Below are 17,949 nucleotides of genomic sequence, written 5' to 3'. Positions count from 1 at the left end.
CCTTCTGATATTTTATTATTGGTAAATACAAATGCAACTGATTTCTGAATATTAATTTTGTATCCTGCTACTTTACTAAATTCATTTATCAGTTCTAATAGTTTTTTGGTGGAATCTTTGGGGTTCTCTACATATAGTATCATGTCATCTGCATATAATGACAAGTTTTACTTCATCCTTATCAATTTGGATGCCTTTTATTTCTTTTTCTTGTCTGATTGCTGTGGCTAGAACTTCCAGCACTATGTTGAATAGAAGTGGAGAAGGGGGCAACCTTGCCTTTTTCCTGATCTTAAGGGGAATGGTTTTAGCTTTTCCCCATTGAGTGATGTTTGTTGTGGGTTTATCATATATGGCCTTTATTATGTTGAGATATGGTCCCTCTATTCCCACTTTCTTAAGAGTTTTCTTCATAAATGGCTGCTGGATTTTGTCAAATTCTTTTTCTGCATTTATTAGCATTTTTTAAAGCATATTAAGGTACAATAAATTTTATGTAACAAATAATTACAAAAGAAAGAACAGATACAAGGTATACAAGAAATTTTATCCACTGGTAACAAATTTAAGATATTTACGCATCATAGAAGGCCAAGAACTCTTCGTTGTTGCAAGTTTGTCCTAAGTTCAGCAAAACCCATGATCATATTCCAGGGTATTTTGCATACGGATATCATTACTAATTTCTAGAGTTATACTTATTAATTCATAAGCATAGATAAAGAATTGAAAACAATTATATCGATACCGAATTAGTACTACCCATTTTTAAAGCACATGCTTATTTTTCCCTCACAAATTTGGGCAAAACACAGTATTTGTTTCCTAAACATTTCTCAAATCTGCCTACTTCTACCTTAGTTCAGGTTACTCCCATCTTTCTGGATTGTTGTTTTCCTGAATGCACATCTAATCTCAGCTCTAAAACAAGCAAATAAAAGCAATCTGTTTTCCTACAGTTCAGTCATTTGAGATCTTTTCTGAATTACCGACTATGCTCTTAATTAAACTTTTAAACAAAATGTAAACTTTTTAGCCTGGCCTTATAAGGCTCTTCAAGATCATGTGCTTTTTCTGTGTCCATATGGGCCTCTAGTTCCATGATCACTTTTTCAGCTTTTTGCATCTGTAATGTCTTTCCTCCCTTTTCTCCACTCCACCTTCAATCCTGTATTTCAGGTGTTGGCTTAGTATACTTGTCTATAACCACCCCTCCTAGTTTCTCCCCCTTACCTCCAACTCACCAAGGTCTTAACCCCTCTAAGGAGACTCTCTTAAGTAGGGCTCGTTAAGGGCAGAGACTACTTCTCTGGCTAAATGTTTTTATACTTAAAGGTCATTTCAAGTTGGAAGTAGCTTTAGTGGAGAATAAAGAATCTGAAAGAATGATTGAAAAAAATCAGTCGAACCGTTTTTCAACCTGTACTTCAGAGCACTTGTATCCTATATAATATTGTGTTTCACACAAAAAAGTTCCATGACCAAGTGTATTAGGGAATGCTGCAAATTACATTCTTATCTTAGTCAGAGTACACATAAAAACAATCAGTAAAGGCTTCAAGAAGTCCTGGGGTCAAAAAAACACGTGTGTGTGTGTGTGTGTGTGTGTGTGTGTGTGTGTGTGTGTGTGTTGGGGGACAGCATTTTTCTAAAGTATTTGATTATGGGACCTTTGTAGATAAGTATACCTGTAATTCCTCTTATGGTTCTAGTGGTATTTGGGAAATGCTAAACTTGACAGGCTTGTATGTCCTTTATTTCCCTCAGATTTAATTAATATAAATAAACAACATAATCAGATCATGCCCAAGAGATAGTTAGAGGAACTCTAGTTGTTTACAGTTAGAAGAGAGAACCTGAGGGAAGATACAGAAATCTTCAAATATTTGAAGGTTCCAAAACATGAGCAATTGAAAGTATTGTCTTTGAAACTAGAGAATAAGAGCAAGAACCAGGTAGGAGAAAGGCAGATTTGATTTCGTTTGAGGGTAACTTTTTAATAATTAGAACTTTAGAAGTAAATTTTCTGTTCCCAAAGGTTAAGCACTGATCATAATAAGGGTGCTGTAGAGGAGTTTAGCACAATAGATAAGGGATAGATTGGAAGAGCAGTTTTCTGAAACAGTTTGAAAACCATTAGACTATTTCTGAGATACTGTTAACCTGAAAATAAGACCTAGCCAGACAATCAGTTCTAATGTGTTTTTTGGAGCAAAAATTAACATAAGACCCAGTCTTATCCAGGTATAATATTATATAATATAGACCGGGTGTAATACAGTATAATACCGGGTCTTATATTAATTTTTGCTCCAAAAGATGCATAGAGCTGATTGTCCAGCTAGGTCTTATTTTTGGAGAAACAGGGTATCTATCAACTTAGAATTTATGTTCCTTGATTCCTTTTTAATTCTGTGAATCTGTGTTGGTCTCCAGTCTCAGTAAAGAAACCAAATATGTGTTTATGAGACACAGTAGAAATTTTAGTTGTATATTTAAGTGCTTTTGCTCGATGTTTTTTTAAATAGACTTTATTTTTAGAGCAGTTTTAGATTCACAGAAAAATCGAGCACCAAGTACAGAGTTCCCATATACTCTCCTTCCCCCGCGTGTATATACCCTCCTTCCCCCCCCCCATGTATATACCCTCTTTCCCCTGCGCATGCTCACCTCCCTCCCTATCCACATCCCCACCAGAGCGGTACATTTGTTACAGTTGTTACACTGACATATCATGAGCACCCAGAGTCCATAGTTTACGTAAGAGTTCACACTTATTTGATGGTGTTTTTGAAGGAAAATGTGAATATACCTAGTCATCTTTAAGAAAGTAGTTTTCATTTTGTTTCTTGCCCTAGTTTAGTCTTTTCTGATTCAGAAATCTCAAAGATAGCTAAAATCAGCATCACCTTTTTTGAAAAATGATTCGGCATTGGGGAAAGATGTTTTTCTGTAATTTCAATGTTTACAAACTTTATTTTGCTGGCTAACAGTATTTTTTCTTCCTTTTTAAGTACCAAAAGAATTGGTGGAGCTCCATTTGAAGTTAATGAGAAAGATTGGCAAATCCGTTACAGCAGACAGATGGGAAAAATATTTGATCAAGGTAAATATTTATAAATTACCTTTTCTGTTACTGAAATATTACTCTACCTAGCATAAGTTTGTAATGTTTCATAATAAGCTTAACTTTTAAAATAGTCTACTAAAAGTTCCAAAATATGACTTTGAAATCCGTATGACTCCTATCAGGATGTGATTCTCTTTTGCAGTTACTAAGCAATAGTCTTGAATCCTAAAGTTAGATTTCAGAGGTATCATGTCTCTTTTGTGCCTGACACTGTGTATTCAGGACTTTTCATGTCTTCTCTCACTCAGTCCAGATCAAATCAAGTAAAATCGAAATAAGGCCCAAGAAAAGTCATTTCTTTGATAGTACACAGTATGCATAAACTGAGCCAGAATTTGTCTCTTACTTAAAAGGTAAAATGTCCAAAGACCTTTCGGTCAGTATGGGAGATTTCTAAGTTACCAGCAAGGCCAGCCTATTCTTAACGAGAACAACCTATGTAATCGGAAAATGTTTGCTTTAGAATAAACCCTGTTAAAGGCAAGACCATTCAGGAAAACTTATCTGGAATTGCATCCAACCTTTGAGACCCACACAGTTTTTGAAAGCTTATGCTGATATGTACCTCCATGATGTTCTTTGGGGGTATTTTAAATTCTGTAACATACCAGAATATTAGGTTATATTTTTAGGTTACTGAAAAGCTATGTAATGTTCTCGTCATCGTTAAAAAAATAAATATGTTTATATATAGATGTATTTTCATATCTGCTTGTTTTTGGTGGGGCATGTGTGTGATTATAAAGTGCTTTGAAAAGAGGGAACAGGAGTTGCCTTTTTAATTATAAAAATCACATGTACTGTTCCAGTTATCTTTGCTGCATAACGCACCACTCCAAATTAAGTGACATAAAACAATAGTCATTTTAGTCACCTCACCGATTCTCTGAATCAGGAATTTGGAAAGGTCACTTACACCATACAGTTCTGTCCAGATTCAAGGAGAAGAAATATAGACCCTAAACTCTCAATGGTAGTGTCTTTAACTTTTGAAAAATTCAGTATGAAATATATTTCAATATTTTTGCACAGATATGAAGGATTGCAAAGTAGGCTCCACATTTCAAAAAATTCAACGTTAAATGGGATTTTCTTAAAGCCTGATTAACTAATATTTAATTAAATCTCTGAAATATGTTAAACTGAATGATTTATGATATGCAAATTCCCCCCCCCTTTCTTCCACCTCCACCGTCTGTCTAGTTGTGCAGGACACAGCTCCCTGGCCCATGCTGGTATTATGAGCCTTGTGCTCCCCCCGCCCCCGCTGAGGCAGTCGGTCGACGGTCGTTGGTCAGCCACTCACAGCAGCTCACGGTAGCTCACGCCAAACTCCAGCTGCTCACGGCAGCCCAGCTCCAGGGAGAGCTGTTGTTCACAATCTTAGCTGTAGAGGGCGCAGCTCACTGGCCCATGTGGGAATCGAACAGGCGGCCTTCGGCATTAGGAGCACGGCACTCCAACCGCCTGAGCCACCGGGCCAGCCTGATAAGCAAATTTTTAACTATTCAAAGTGCTTTTTGAAATACCAGTAAAGTTGCTATTTTGCCTTTAACAAAATATTTATTAATAATTAAGAATCAAGGTTCTGGAGCTTAAAAAGATGGTGGAAATTCAGGACATAGATTTTAACATTTTTAAAGGGTTTTGTCCCTTGTAAATAAATCTGTTTATTAACATGGGTTTCTTTGTTTACATGTTCTTAGAACTGAGGTAGAAATATCTCGTATACCAATTCCAGTTCTATTGTTAATAAACTTTAGGACCATGGCTAATCTACTTTGCCCCTTGTATCTTAGTTTCTTTGTAAAATGTGAAAAACAGGACAAGATGATTTTATAAACCCCTTCAGTTTTATGGTTATAACCGCAGGTTCTAGCTCATTTTTTTAAATTGAGATGTATTTACATAACATAAAAATTTTCCCTTTGAAAGCATACAATTCAGTGGGGTTGGTTTTTTCTTTTTCAGTATATTCACAAGGTTGTGCAACCATCACTACTGTCTAAACCAGAACATTTTTATCACCCCAGAAAGAAACCCCATACCCATTAGCAATTATTCCCCCTTTCCTGAGTCCTTCACAACCACTAATCTATTTTTTTGACTCTATGGATTTGCCTATTCTGGATTTTTCATATAAATAGAATTATATAATATGTGGCCTTTTGTTTCTGGCTTCTTTCACTTAGCATGTTTTCAAGGTTCATCCATGTTGTAGCATGTATCAGAACTTAACTTCCTTTTATGCCTGAAGAATATTCCATTTTATTTATGGATAATACCACTATTTATCCATTTATCAGATATTTGGCCTGTTTCCATCTTTCGCTATTGTTAGTAGTGCTGCTATGAATGTTTGTGTGCAGGTTTTTGGGTAAACATGTGGTTTCATTTCTTCTAAGTATATATCTAGTGTTGAATTGCTGGGTCATATGGTAATTCTATTCTTAACTTTTTGAGGAACTGCCAGACTGTCAAAAAAGGTGCACCATTTTGAATTTTCACTGGGAATGTATGAGTTCCAACTTTTTTACATGTCTCCTCACCAGTACTTACTATGTGTTATTAATTGATTGATTTTAACCATCTTAGTGGGTATGAAGTGTTATTTCGTTGTGGTTTTGATTTGCATTTCCCTTGTAACTAAATGATGTTGAGCATGTTTTTCATGTGCCTATTGGCCTTTATATATCTTTGGAAAATGTGGATTCATGTCTTAGTCCATTTTTTCATTGTCTTTTTTGTTGTTGAGTTTTAAGAATTTTAAAAAATACATATTCTGGGTACTAGACCCTTACCAGGTATATGATTTGCAAGTAATTTCTCCCATTTTGTGTATTGTCTTTTCATTTTCCATGTAATGTCCTTTGAAGCATGAAAGTTTTAATTTTTGTTGAAATCCAATTTATTTTTTCCTTTGTGGCTGTTGCTTTAGCATCATATGTAAGAAACCATTGTCCAACCCAGGTCACAAATATTTAGTATTCTATTTTTTCATAGAGTTTTGTATTTTTAGCTCTTACATTTAGATCAGTGATCCATTTTAAGTTAATTTTTGTATTTGTTGTGAGACAGGGGTCCAACTACATTCTTTTGCATGTGGATATCCAGTTATCCATTACCATTTGTTAATAAGACTCTTCTCTTTCCCCCATTGGATTGCCTTGACATCTTTGAAGAAAGTCAGTTGACCATAAATGTGAGGGTTTATTTCCAAAGTCTTTATCTTATTCACTTATATGTCATTTTTTATGCTAGTATTATACTATCTTAGTTACTGGAGCTTAGTAGTAAATTTTGAAATTGTTCATCTTTTTCAAATGGTTTTGGTTATTCTGCATCATTTGCATTTCCTTATGCATTTGAGAATTAGCTTGTCAGTTTCTGCAAAAATGCTAGCTAGGATTTGAATAGGAATTGTGTGTGTCTGTACATAATGTTGGGTCATATTGGCTTCTTAACAAAAGTAAGTGTTCTGATCCATGAAAACAGGATGTCTTTTAAAATGCAAGGTGTGATCAAACAATACGGTGAATGTTTAAATTAAAAAAAAAATTATTACAGTAAAAGACACATTGCCATTAATCCCCCTCAAAATACTCCCTCTCGCTTCGAACACACATCCTATCGTTCTTGCCACATTCTGGAAGTCCTCTTTCATGAGTCTTTACTTGCGCTGTCATGGCTGCCTTGATGTCCTGAATCATTTTGACTTTGGGGAAGAGCCAGAAGTCTCACAGTGGCAGATCCGGTAAATAAGGTGGATGAGGACACGCCGTAATGTTTTTATTTGACAGAAATTGCTGTATACCAGAAATGATGTGTGACATGGCGCGTTGTAATGATGGAAGATGATTTACGGCACACTGTAAAACACACCTTTCCTCAACCATATCTCACACCCGACTGACTGCACAGAACAAGTTAAAACTTGTCACACACTTTTACTAAGGTTTGACTTACTGCTTCCCGTATTGAAGATCCCTGCCTTTCTGTTGCATGGCACTTGGCAGCAGCATTCACTGTATTTTGTGATCACAATGGAAAGGCCCCGTGTCACACTTTGCTTCCGATAGCAATTTCTGTCAAATAAAAACATTATGTTGTGTCCTCATCCACCTAATTCACTGGATGTAGCACCATGCAACTTCTGGCTCTTCCCCAAAGTCAAAATGACCATGAAAGCTAAACATTTTGAATGGATTCAGGACATGGAAGCAGCCATGACAGTACAACTAAAGCCACTCACGAAAGAGGACTTCTAGAACTGCTTCAAAAGTGGCAAGAACGATGGGATAAGTGTGTTCAAAGGGACGTAGAGTATTTTGAGGGGGATTATGGCAATGTGTCTTTTACTGTAATACGTTTTTTTTATTTAAACATTCACCATTGTTGATCACTTTGGTCTTTAATTCCTTTCAAAAATGTTTTATAGTTTTCTGAGTCCAGTTTTAATATTTATTTTGTTCAATTAATTCCTTAGTATTTTGTTGTTTTGGTGTTATTATTGTTGGAATTGTTTTCTTAATTTCATTTTCAGATTATTCATTGCTAGTGTGTAGAAAACACTAAGTTTTGTATATTGATCTTGTATCTAAATCTTTGCCAAACTCATTTATTAGCTCAAATTGTTTTTTTTGGTGAATTCATAAGACTTTCTACATATGCAAGATTCTGTCATCTGCAAATGTAGATAGTTTTACTTTCTACTTTCCAGTCTAGATGCCCTTTATTTCTTGCATATTAACTCGCACTAGAATCTCTGGCATACTGTTGAATAGAAATGGTGAGAGCAGATATCCTTGTCATGTTCCTGATCCTGGGCAAAGTTTTCAGTCTTTAATATTTAGTGTGATGTTTGTTAGCCAAGGGGTTTTCATAGATACCCTATATCAGATTGAGGAAATTCTCTTCTTTTTCTAGTTTTTTGAGTATTTTTGTCATGACAAGTGTTGGATTTTGTCAGATGTTTTTTCGGCATCTATTGAGATCACCATCTGGATTTTGTCCTTTATTCTATTAATATGATGTATTACATTGATTCATTTTTATGTGTTGAAACCTTACAGTCCTGCAGTCAATCCCACTTGACTATGGTCCATAATCATTTTTGTATGTTGCTAGATTTGGTTTGTTGATTTATTTGGGGGGATTGTTCTACCTATATTCATAAGGGATATTTGTTGTTTTCTTGAGATGTCTTTGTCTGGTTTTGAAATCTGGGTAATACTGGCCTCATAGGATGAGTTGAGAAATGTTTCCTCTTTTATTTTTTTGCAAGTGTTTGTGAAGTACTAGTGTTAATTCCTTAAACATTTATTAGAATTTAACAGTGAAGCCATCTGGGCTTTGGCTTTTCTTTATTGGAAATTTTTTTTGGCTTGTTTACTCGATTTCTTTACTTGTCATAGGTCTATTCAGATTTGTATTTCTTCTTAAGTCAATTTCAGTAGTTTGTTTCTTTCAAGGAAATTGTCCATTTTATCTCCCTTACCATTTTATTTCCCTTATCTAATTTATTGGCACACAGCTGTTCATAGTATTCACTTATAATCCTTTTTATGTAGTCAGTAATATTCCCCCTTTCTTTCTTCATTTTACTAATTTGAGTGTTCTTCTTTTTGCTTTTTGTTTAAATTAATTTAATTTTTTTTTATTGGGGCACATTGAGGAACAGTGTGTTTTTCCAGGACCCATCAGCTCCATGTCAAGTCGCTGTTTTTCAGTCCAGCTGTGGGGGGCACATCTCGGCTTCATGTCAAGTTGTTTTCAATCTAGTTGTGGAGGGCGCAGCTTAGTGGCCCATGTGGGAATTGACCTGGCAACCTTATGAGCACTGCATTTAACCATTTAGCCAACCAGCCACCCACCGGTGGCTCAGCTCCAAGTGCAAGCCGTTGTTTCTCACTGGCCTATGTGGGAATCGAACCAGCAACCTTGGTGTTACGAGCCCTGTACTGTAACCACTGAGCCAACCGGCCACCCCCCTCTTCTTTTTTCTTGATCAGTGTAACTAGAGGATTGTCAATTTTGTTGATCTTGTTAAGAAACAATTTTTGGTTTTGTTGAATTTCTCTATTTTTCTATTTATTTTCTTCTCCTTGCTTTGGGTTTAGTTTGCTCTTCTTTTTTAGAATCTTAAGGTCCAAGTTTAGGTTATTAATTTGAGAACTTCCTCTTTTTTAATATAGACATTTTCAGGTATTATATACAGTGTAATCCCTGCTTAGCGTCATTCCATAAATTGGTATAATGTATTTTATTTTCAATGATCTCAAAGTATTTTCTCTTTCCGCTGTGATTCCCTCTTTGACCCATTGGCTATTTAGTAATATGTTGTGTAATATCCACCTATTTATGAATTTCCTCAATTTTTTCCTATTACTGATTTCTAATTTTATTCCATTGTATAGGATATATTTTGTATGATGATGATCCCATTAATTTTGTTGAGACTTATTTTATGGACTTACTTAACACATATTGGGTCCTTCTTCAATATTAAAAAGTAATTTTTCTCCGTAGATATTTATTGAGATTTGTTAATTTCATATTTACTGTCCTTTTTTAAAGAACTATACACTTTACCTTAATTCTTTATTTTCCTTCAGCTGCCATGTATCTTCTTCTTCCCCCTTGTATTAGTTATCTATTGCTTTCATGACAAATTTCCCCAAAACTTAATAGCTGAAAACAGTGAACATCAGACATTTCTTACCTCACAGTTTTTTTGTTTGTTTGTTTGTTTTTTAACCTCACAGTTTTTGTGTGTTAGGAATTTGAATGTGGCCTACCTGGGTTCCTCTGGCTCAGAGTGTCTCGTTAAGCTGACAGCCTGGATTGCAGTCTCAACTGAAGGCTCAACTGTGGGAGGATCCACTTCCAAGCTCTATCACTTGTCTCTGCTAGAAGCCTTGTCATGGCTTCTGAGTAGGGCAGCTCACAACATTGCAGCCCCATAGGGCACAGCTTCTCCATAGTGCAGCTTAAAACATGCAGCAGAACCCACGAGTGAGAGAGGGCACCTAAGACATGTCATGTCTTTTTATAACCAAATCTTAGAAATGACATAGTGTCTGTAACTTTTGCCATGTTCTGTTTATTCGGATGAAATCACTCAGTAGATCTGGCTCATAACCAAGGCAAAAGGGAATCACATAAGACCAGTGAATACCAGGAGGATCATCACGGGCCACATAAAGGCTGTCTATCTTATAGCAAACTTCTTGAAATAATTTTCATTTGGATTTTGCTACTTTACCTCCCATTCACTCTTCACTTTTTTCTTTTCTCTATACCATTCCATTCCAATAAAATTGCTTTTACACTGCAAGAGTTTGAGCAGGTCCTTATTGCTGAATGACCCTTTTTATTCTATATCTTCTCAGTTGCTCTGGTTGTTTTTTCCTTGAAACCCTCTCTTCTTTCGGCTTCTTTTCTACAATACTTTACTGATTTTCCCTCTACCCGTAGTAGTCTCCTTTGCCAGTTCTTTCTTTTTTTCTAAGCTCCGAAGTTTTTATACTGCAGAGCTTTGTTCTAGACCCTCCTCTAGTCTCATTTCATATCCCTCCCTGGATGATCTTATCTATTCCCGTGACTTTACACCCCGTATGCTAGTGACTCATATTTTCATCCTGAATCTTCTTAGTTCCAAGGGCAGTTTACTCAACTGCGTAATGAACATATTTACTTCAAAAATAAAGTGAATCTATATTAAGGTAGATACTAAACCATTGTAACAAAAAGACTCCAAAATATGATTACTTAAATAAGAAATAAATTTATTTCTCTCTGTCATAACAATCTGACTGATCTAGCCTCTTGGGGCAGTTGTGTTCCATGAGATTATTCGGAGATCCAGGTTCTTTCTGTTTTATTGTTCCACCCTAGGGCTTTTTGCTTTTCTGTGTTGTAGAATGTAATACTTCAGCTGTAGGAAACAGAAAGAAAGTAAGTTCAGGGCAAGCAATTTTCTTTTAAGAAGTGAGGCAAAAGTTGTATGCGTTACTTATGTTGTTCTGTTGGGAAGAACACAGTCACGTGATCACACCTATTTATAGAAGAGATTAGGAAATATCAATTCTTCATAAGTGGCCATAAACTTTGGGAAATGGGTGTGGGGGGAAGATTTGTGCGGGACACCTATTAAAGATTTGGTTCCCCTCCCTTTGGGATGAGTATACATCTCTCTGCTGATGAAATCAGGCGTAGTATATTACACTTTGGGGCCAAAGCTTTAAGAGCAGTATATGTTTTCCATTTCTTTTGCTATGATGACTGATACTTTTTTAGGTAGTGCTGTTCATTTTGGGGTGAAGGTGAGGGGGAGCCATTGCCAAACTGCCATCAACATATAGCGTAGCCCAGGAATACATTTTTGTTGCTGTAAACCTAGGGGCAAACTATTTCTTACAGGGTCACATAGTATGTATTTTAGGCTTGTGGTCTTTACAGTCTCTTTCACAACTACAGACAATTTCTAATGAATGGATAATGGCTGTGTTTCAAAAAAGTTTATAAAAACAAGCACTCAGTCTGCGGGCCATAGTTTGCCAACTACTGTTGTAAATCATTGAGATTTGGGCATCATTTATTACTGCAGCATAATTTAGACTACCCTGACTGACATGACACTCTTGGTTAAATGGCACTAACACCCCCACCTACTTACCCAAACCAGAAATCTCAAGTATCATCCTTGATTCCTTCCTCATTTCCCAAACTAAATTCTGACCTCTCTTCCTCTCTGAGCTTGTCCTTTAATAGATGAAGATAATAAGACCCAAAGAGAAATACTTGTTCTTGGTCATATATCCAAGTTAGTGAAAAATAAATTATCCAGTCACTGAAACAGAGCCCTGTTGGTCATTCTGGACTTTCTTTTGTCCTTCACCTCTAGTATATTACTAAGCCCTGATTGATGTAGCCTCCTTAATCTCTTTCAACTCAGTGTACTCAATCCTAGCTGTCTCTACTCTAATTGTGGTCATTTTCTGTCACTTGGATTATTGTGGGAATCTCTAGATTGGATTCCTTGCCTCTAGTCTTGTTACCACAATTACAACAATAAAGTGAAAATGAGAGTGATCTTTCTTCTCTGCTTTAATCCCTTAAAGTTTGAACCCTTGGGGGCTGCCCGTTAACCACTCAGTTGGTTAGAGCGCTGGTTAGAGCGCGGTGCTCTTAACAACAAGGTTGCCAGTTTGATCCCCACATGGGCCACTGTGAGCTGCGCCCTCCACAACTAGATTGAAACAACTACTTGACTTGGAGCTGATGGGTCCTGGAAAAACACACTTAAATAAATAGAAAGGTTTAAAAATACCAAATCTGAGCCCTTGTCATCTGAATGGAAAATAAATTTCTTAACATGACGACAGAGTTGTTGATGTAATGGTCCCTGATTTTTTTCTCTGGGTTTTTGTTATTCTATTTACTAAATTCTACCATACAAGACTGGTTTTGGTTTAAAGAATGGTCATGCTCTTTCTGGCTCTTTGGTTCTTTGTATATGACTAAAGTAGGCCTTGCCCTTAAGTCTTCCACCACTCTTTTAATACATTACCTTGTTTTATTTCCTTCTTAGTATTTATCGCTCTCTAAAATCACCATGTTTACTTGTTAAGTCTGTCTCTACAAGAATCAAAGCTCTGTTCAAGGATTTTTGTCAGTCTCTTACATTTTTAGCACCTGAACTAGTGCCTAACACATAGTTGTTGCTCAATAAATATTTGTTGAATGGATGAATGAATGAATGAACACTTTTCTTGCAGAAGTCTCAATCTCTCTCTCCTTCTCTCTCTCCCTCTACCTCCCTCTCTCCCTCCCCTTTCTCAGTGGCTCACACCCCCTCAACCCTTGTCACTGATATTCAGTGCTGCCATAATGTTTTTTATTTGTCCTCCACTGAGCGTATAGTACCTGGTGAGGGTATGTAAACCAGAGACAGCAATCCTGTAGGATTATGGCTCTACTCTTATGACCTCATTTAAGCTTAATTACCTCCTTAAAGTCCCCATCTTGAAATAGACATGTTGTAGGTTAGGGTTTCAACATACGGATTTTGAGGAGACACAGTTCAGTCCCATGAAATATTTTGTGAAGAAAGTGATTATGCTGATTAATAAAAAGGGAAGGGGGGTTGAAAACTACTACTATCATAAATTATGTAGTTCCCTCAACATAAGAATTTATTGAAATTGCATTCATATGCAACTTTTTAGGAGCCTATTTATTTTGTAAACTGGAGACTCATCCTTATAAACGATCTTTGCTGGGAAACTAGATCTCTTGATTTCTTAGTAATTTAGATTCATAGAATATTAAGTGATGCAAACACTTCAGGATTATCATTGGCATGAGGATTTGTTGGGATCGTTCAAACTTTGATTTATATTATTGTGTGCATCTGTAATTTATTGTGGAATCGGTAGTGATTTCTAGACAAAGGATAAAAAACATTGAATTAAGAATCAAGAGATCTAGCTTTTCTATTAAGGTTTTGATTCTGAGTGAATAAATTTCGTATTGCTGTGACTTGGCACATCCTTCCAGTTAGAACATGAAAGAACATTGAGAAAGAAGAATGCCCTAAACCTCAATTTTGCGAATCATCAGGTAGTATTGATAGTTGTGAAAGCACTTTGAAAAATAAAATTTATGGAAATGAAAATTGCCAGTATCACCAGTAACTTGCTTGAATTTCTCAAGTAAATAAAAGATTTTATTTTGAATGTAAAAACTCCCTTGGAAAGAAAAATTACCCTGTTTACTCATATTATTGCCTAGTTTGGGGTAAGTGGTTAGCGCCAAAATGAAAATGTTAGGAGAAACTATGCTGTAATTTTTCTCTTAGTATCGCAGTTGACAAGATAACTTGGATTCTAATATAATGTGAAATTCTGTACCATCATGGTTGTTGGGGTAATAATATCTACTTCCATACTATTCTTTGAAATCCACATTTTGTTTAAAAATACTAGTAATACTGAATAAAAAATAAAACTTCATTATATTATAGTCAAGCTTCTCAAAATTGCCCACACATGCTATATTTGCTTTTTCAGTTCCTACAGAATCTTCCCCATCTGGTTTCTGCCCTCACTGAGCTACCAAAAACGAGCCTTGCAATGTTGTCATGTCCAGTGGACAGTGTTCAGTTCTTGTTTCCAAAACTTTTTATCATTCTTCCACAGTTTAATCTTTTTAAATCTCTCTCAGCTTTCCTTGGTTTCTTCGTACCTCTGTTTATTCTTTCTGATTTTCTTTTGCCGGGTTTGCTCTCTGACCCCTGGACGATGTCATGTGTAGCATACAGAACAGAATTATCTAATAAAAAAGCTGGAAGATGCCTTAACATAATTCATTTAAACACAGGAGCTAACCATAAATGTGGTTAGCTAAGAATCCACAGCTGCTAGAGCTAGCAGATTTTCATCCCCCTATTTAGTAAACGCTTTTTGATGGCCTACTCGGTAAAGGACTTAGGTACTGCCGCGAATATATGAGACACTGCTGTTCATGAGACTGGAGTTCAGTAAAGGAAGAAAACTAAAGTAGGTAACACAAATAAATACAATGCCAGGCAGAATGTAGCTGCTTTATGTGCAGTGTAGTATCAGGGTAAAGTAGTTTTGTGGGTCTTTTTAGTGTTTGTGGTAAAGATTATGACTGATAAAAAATAGATAAGCATTGATTTCTTTCTTCCTTCTAAAGAATAATGCTTAGGAAAACAATGTGAAAGATAGAAGTAGACCACAGTGGTAAGGTAAAAGTGTTCAACATGAAATCATACTTAGAGCTAAGGGTTCACTCAGTGATTTTTATGGAAGGCATTTAGAACGGCTGATCCAGGTTATATGGTAGGCAAAAGTTTGACCCTGATGGTCTTCACTCCTTGGTGAATATGTTACATGGCAAAAAGGGCTTTATAGATAGGATGAAATTTATCAGTTGACCTTGAGATAGGGTGATTATCCTGAATTCTCCAAATGGGCCCCATGTAAATTAATGAGCCCTTAAAAGCAGAAGGGGTAGGCAGAAGGAGAAATCAGAGATACTAGAAGTGTTAGAAGGACTCAAAACCCTGGCTAGCTTGAAAGTGGAGGGTCACATGGAAAGCACGAGAAGGATATGAATTCTGCCAACATTCTGAATGAGCTTGGAAGTTGGTTTTTGCCCAGAGCCCCCAGAGAGGAATTCAGCCCTGATAGCACCTTGATATCAGGCTTTGTGAGACTATAAGCAGGGAACCCAGCCACACCAGGCTATACAGGACTTCTACAGAAACAGAGAAAATAAATGGGTGTTTTTTGTTTTTTATTTGTTTGTTTGTTAATTTAAGTTTATTGGGGGTGACAGTGGTTAGTAAAGTCACATAGGTTTCAAGTATACAATTTTGTAATACATCATCTATGTATCACATTGTGTGTTCACCACCCAGAGTCAGTTCTCCTTCCATCACCAAATATTTGATCCCTTTTGCCCTCATCTACCATCCTCTTCTCCCCTTACCCTCTGGTAGCCACTAAACTATTGTCTGTGTCTATCAGTTTTTTTTGTTTGTTTGTTTATCTTGTTCCTTTGTTGCTTTCAGTTTTATATCCCACATTTCAGTGAAATCATATGGTTCTCGACTTTTTCTGTCTGACTATTTTGCTTGGCATAATAATGTCAAGATCCATTCATGTTGTCACAAATGGCACTATTTCTTTTTTCTATGGCAGAATAGTATTCCATTTTGTATATATACCACACCTTCTTTATCCAATCATCTATCAAAGGACATTTTGGTTGTTTCCATGTCTTGGCCACCGTAAATAATGCTGCAATGAACATTGGAGTACATATATCCTTACGGATAAATGTTTTCAGATTTTTTGAGTAGATCCTGGGGTCATATGGTAATTCTACTCTTAATTTTTTGAGTAACTTGCATACTGTTTTCCATAGCTGTGCCAATTTACATTCCCACCAACAGTGTATGAGGATACCTTTTTTTCCACAGCCTGGTCCCCAACACTTGTTGTTATTTATCTTGTTGATGATAGCCATTCTAATTGGTATGAGGTGATAGCTCATTATGGTTTTTATTTGCATTTCTCTGAGATTAGTGATGTTGAGCATCTTTTCATATGTCTGTTGGCCATCTGTATGACCAAAGAGGGTGTTATTTTAAGATGCTGAATGTGTGGTATTTATTACACAGCAATAGAAAACTAATGGAGATTTACTCTATTAATGAGAGATTTGTAATTTGATCAGAAAACTCACCAATGATTTGCAGTTTTCAAAAATTCTTTGGAAAAGTATTTTTGCCATGTCATTTTCATCAAAATATGCTCTTCTCCTGTAAAAACCATAGATAGAATCATGAAATTCTCACATTAGTGCATTTAATTATTTACTCTAAATCTAACCTAATACATTAAACAGATTTACTTATTGGTATTAACTGAGATAGGTTAGCTGGAAAGAGTTAGAATTTTGGTGTTAGAAAATTTGGGCTTCATTCTTGGCTCCTTTGCACTCTTTTTTTAAATTATTATTATTATGATTTTTTTTTAATTTATTGGGGTGACAATTGTTAGTAAAATTACATAGATTTCAGGTGTACAATTCTATATCACATCATCTATAAATTACATTGTGTGTTCACCACCCAGAGTCAGTTCTCCTTCCATCACCATATATTTGATCCCCCTTACCCTCATCTCCCACTCCCCAACCCCCTTACCCTCTGGTAACCACTAAATTACGCTCCCCAGATTAATTTTCAAAACCCCGTGGCCATCTTGTGGTTACTGACTGTTTTCTAATCCCCTCACCTCCCCCCTTACCCCCACCCCCCCCGCCCATCTAGCAACCCTCAGTTTTTTCCTCTTTGTCTCCAAAACTGTTTCTGATTAGTTCATTCACTTATTCTTTTCTTTAGATTCCGCATATAAGTGAGATCATATGGTACTTATCTTTCTCTGTCTGACATATTTCACTTAGCATAATGTTCTCTAGGTCCATCCATGTTGTTGCAAATGGTAAGATTTCTTTCTTCTTTATGGCTGCGTAATACTCCATTGTATAAATGTACCACATTTTCTTAATCCAGTCATCTACCGATGGGCATTTCGGTTGTTTCCATGTCTTAGCTATTGTGTATAGTGCTGCAATAAACATAGGAGTGCATAAAGATTTTTGAATTGGAGTTTTGGATTTCTCCGGATAGATACCTAGGAGTGGAATTACTGGATCATAGGGTAGTTCCATTTTCAGATTTTTGAGATACCTCCATACTGTTTTCCATAGTGGCTGCACCAGTCTGCAATCCCACCAACAGTGCACAAGCATTCCCTTTTCTCCACATCCGCGCCAGCACTTGTTTGTTGATTTATTGATGATAGCCATTTTGACTGGGGTGAGGTGGTATCTCATTGTGGTTTTTATTTGCATTTCTCTGGTGGTTAGTGAGGTTGAGCATTTCTTCATATGTCTGTTTGCCATCTGTATGTCCTTTTTAGAAAAATGTCTCTTCAAGTCCTCTGCCCATTTTTTAATTGGGTCGTTTGTTTTTTTGGAGTTGAGTTGAGTGAGTTTTTTATAGATTTGTGATATTAATCCCTTATCAGATATATCATTGGCAAATATCTTTTCCCATTCAGTAGGATCCCTTTTTGTTTTATTGATGGTTTCCTTTGCTGTGAAAAATCTTTTTAGTTTGATATAATCCCACATGTTTATTTTTTCTCTTACTTCCCTCGCGCGAGGGGATATATCAGTAAAAATCTTACTCCGGGTAATGTCTGTGAAGTTTCTTCCTA

At 36.2% G+C, this 17,949-nt stretch overlaps 1 protein-coding gene across 1 annotated transcript in view; it reads left to right on the top strand.

Moving 5' to 3' along the window:
• The window catches only part of RSF1 (remodeling and spacing factor 1), a 124,943-nt gene that overhangs the window by 31,117 nt on the left and 75,877 nt on the right, over positions 1 to 17,949 (top strand). The window contains 1 exon segment of the mRNA XM_033120512.1: positions 3,015 to 3,106. Within this exon segment, the coding sequence (XP_032976403.1) occupies positions 3,015 to 3,106 (92 nt within the window).

The sequence above is a fragment of the Rhinolophus ferrumequinum genome, chromosome 11, assembly GCF_004115265.2.
Source record: "Rhinolophus ferrumequinum isolate MPI-CBG mRhiFer1 chromosome 11, mRhiFer1_v1.p, whole genome shotgun sequence".
NCBI classification, from domain to species: Eukaryota; Metazoa; Chordata; class Mammalia; order Chiroptera; family Rhinolophidae; genus Rhinolophus; species Rhinolophus ferrumequinum.
This window is presented reverse-complemented; position numbering and strand designations above follow the sequence as displayed.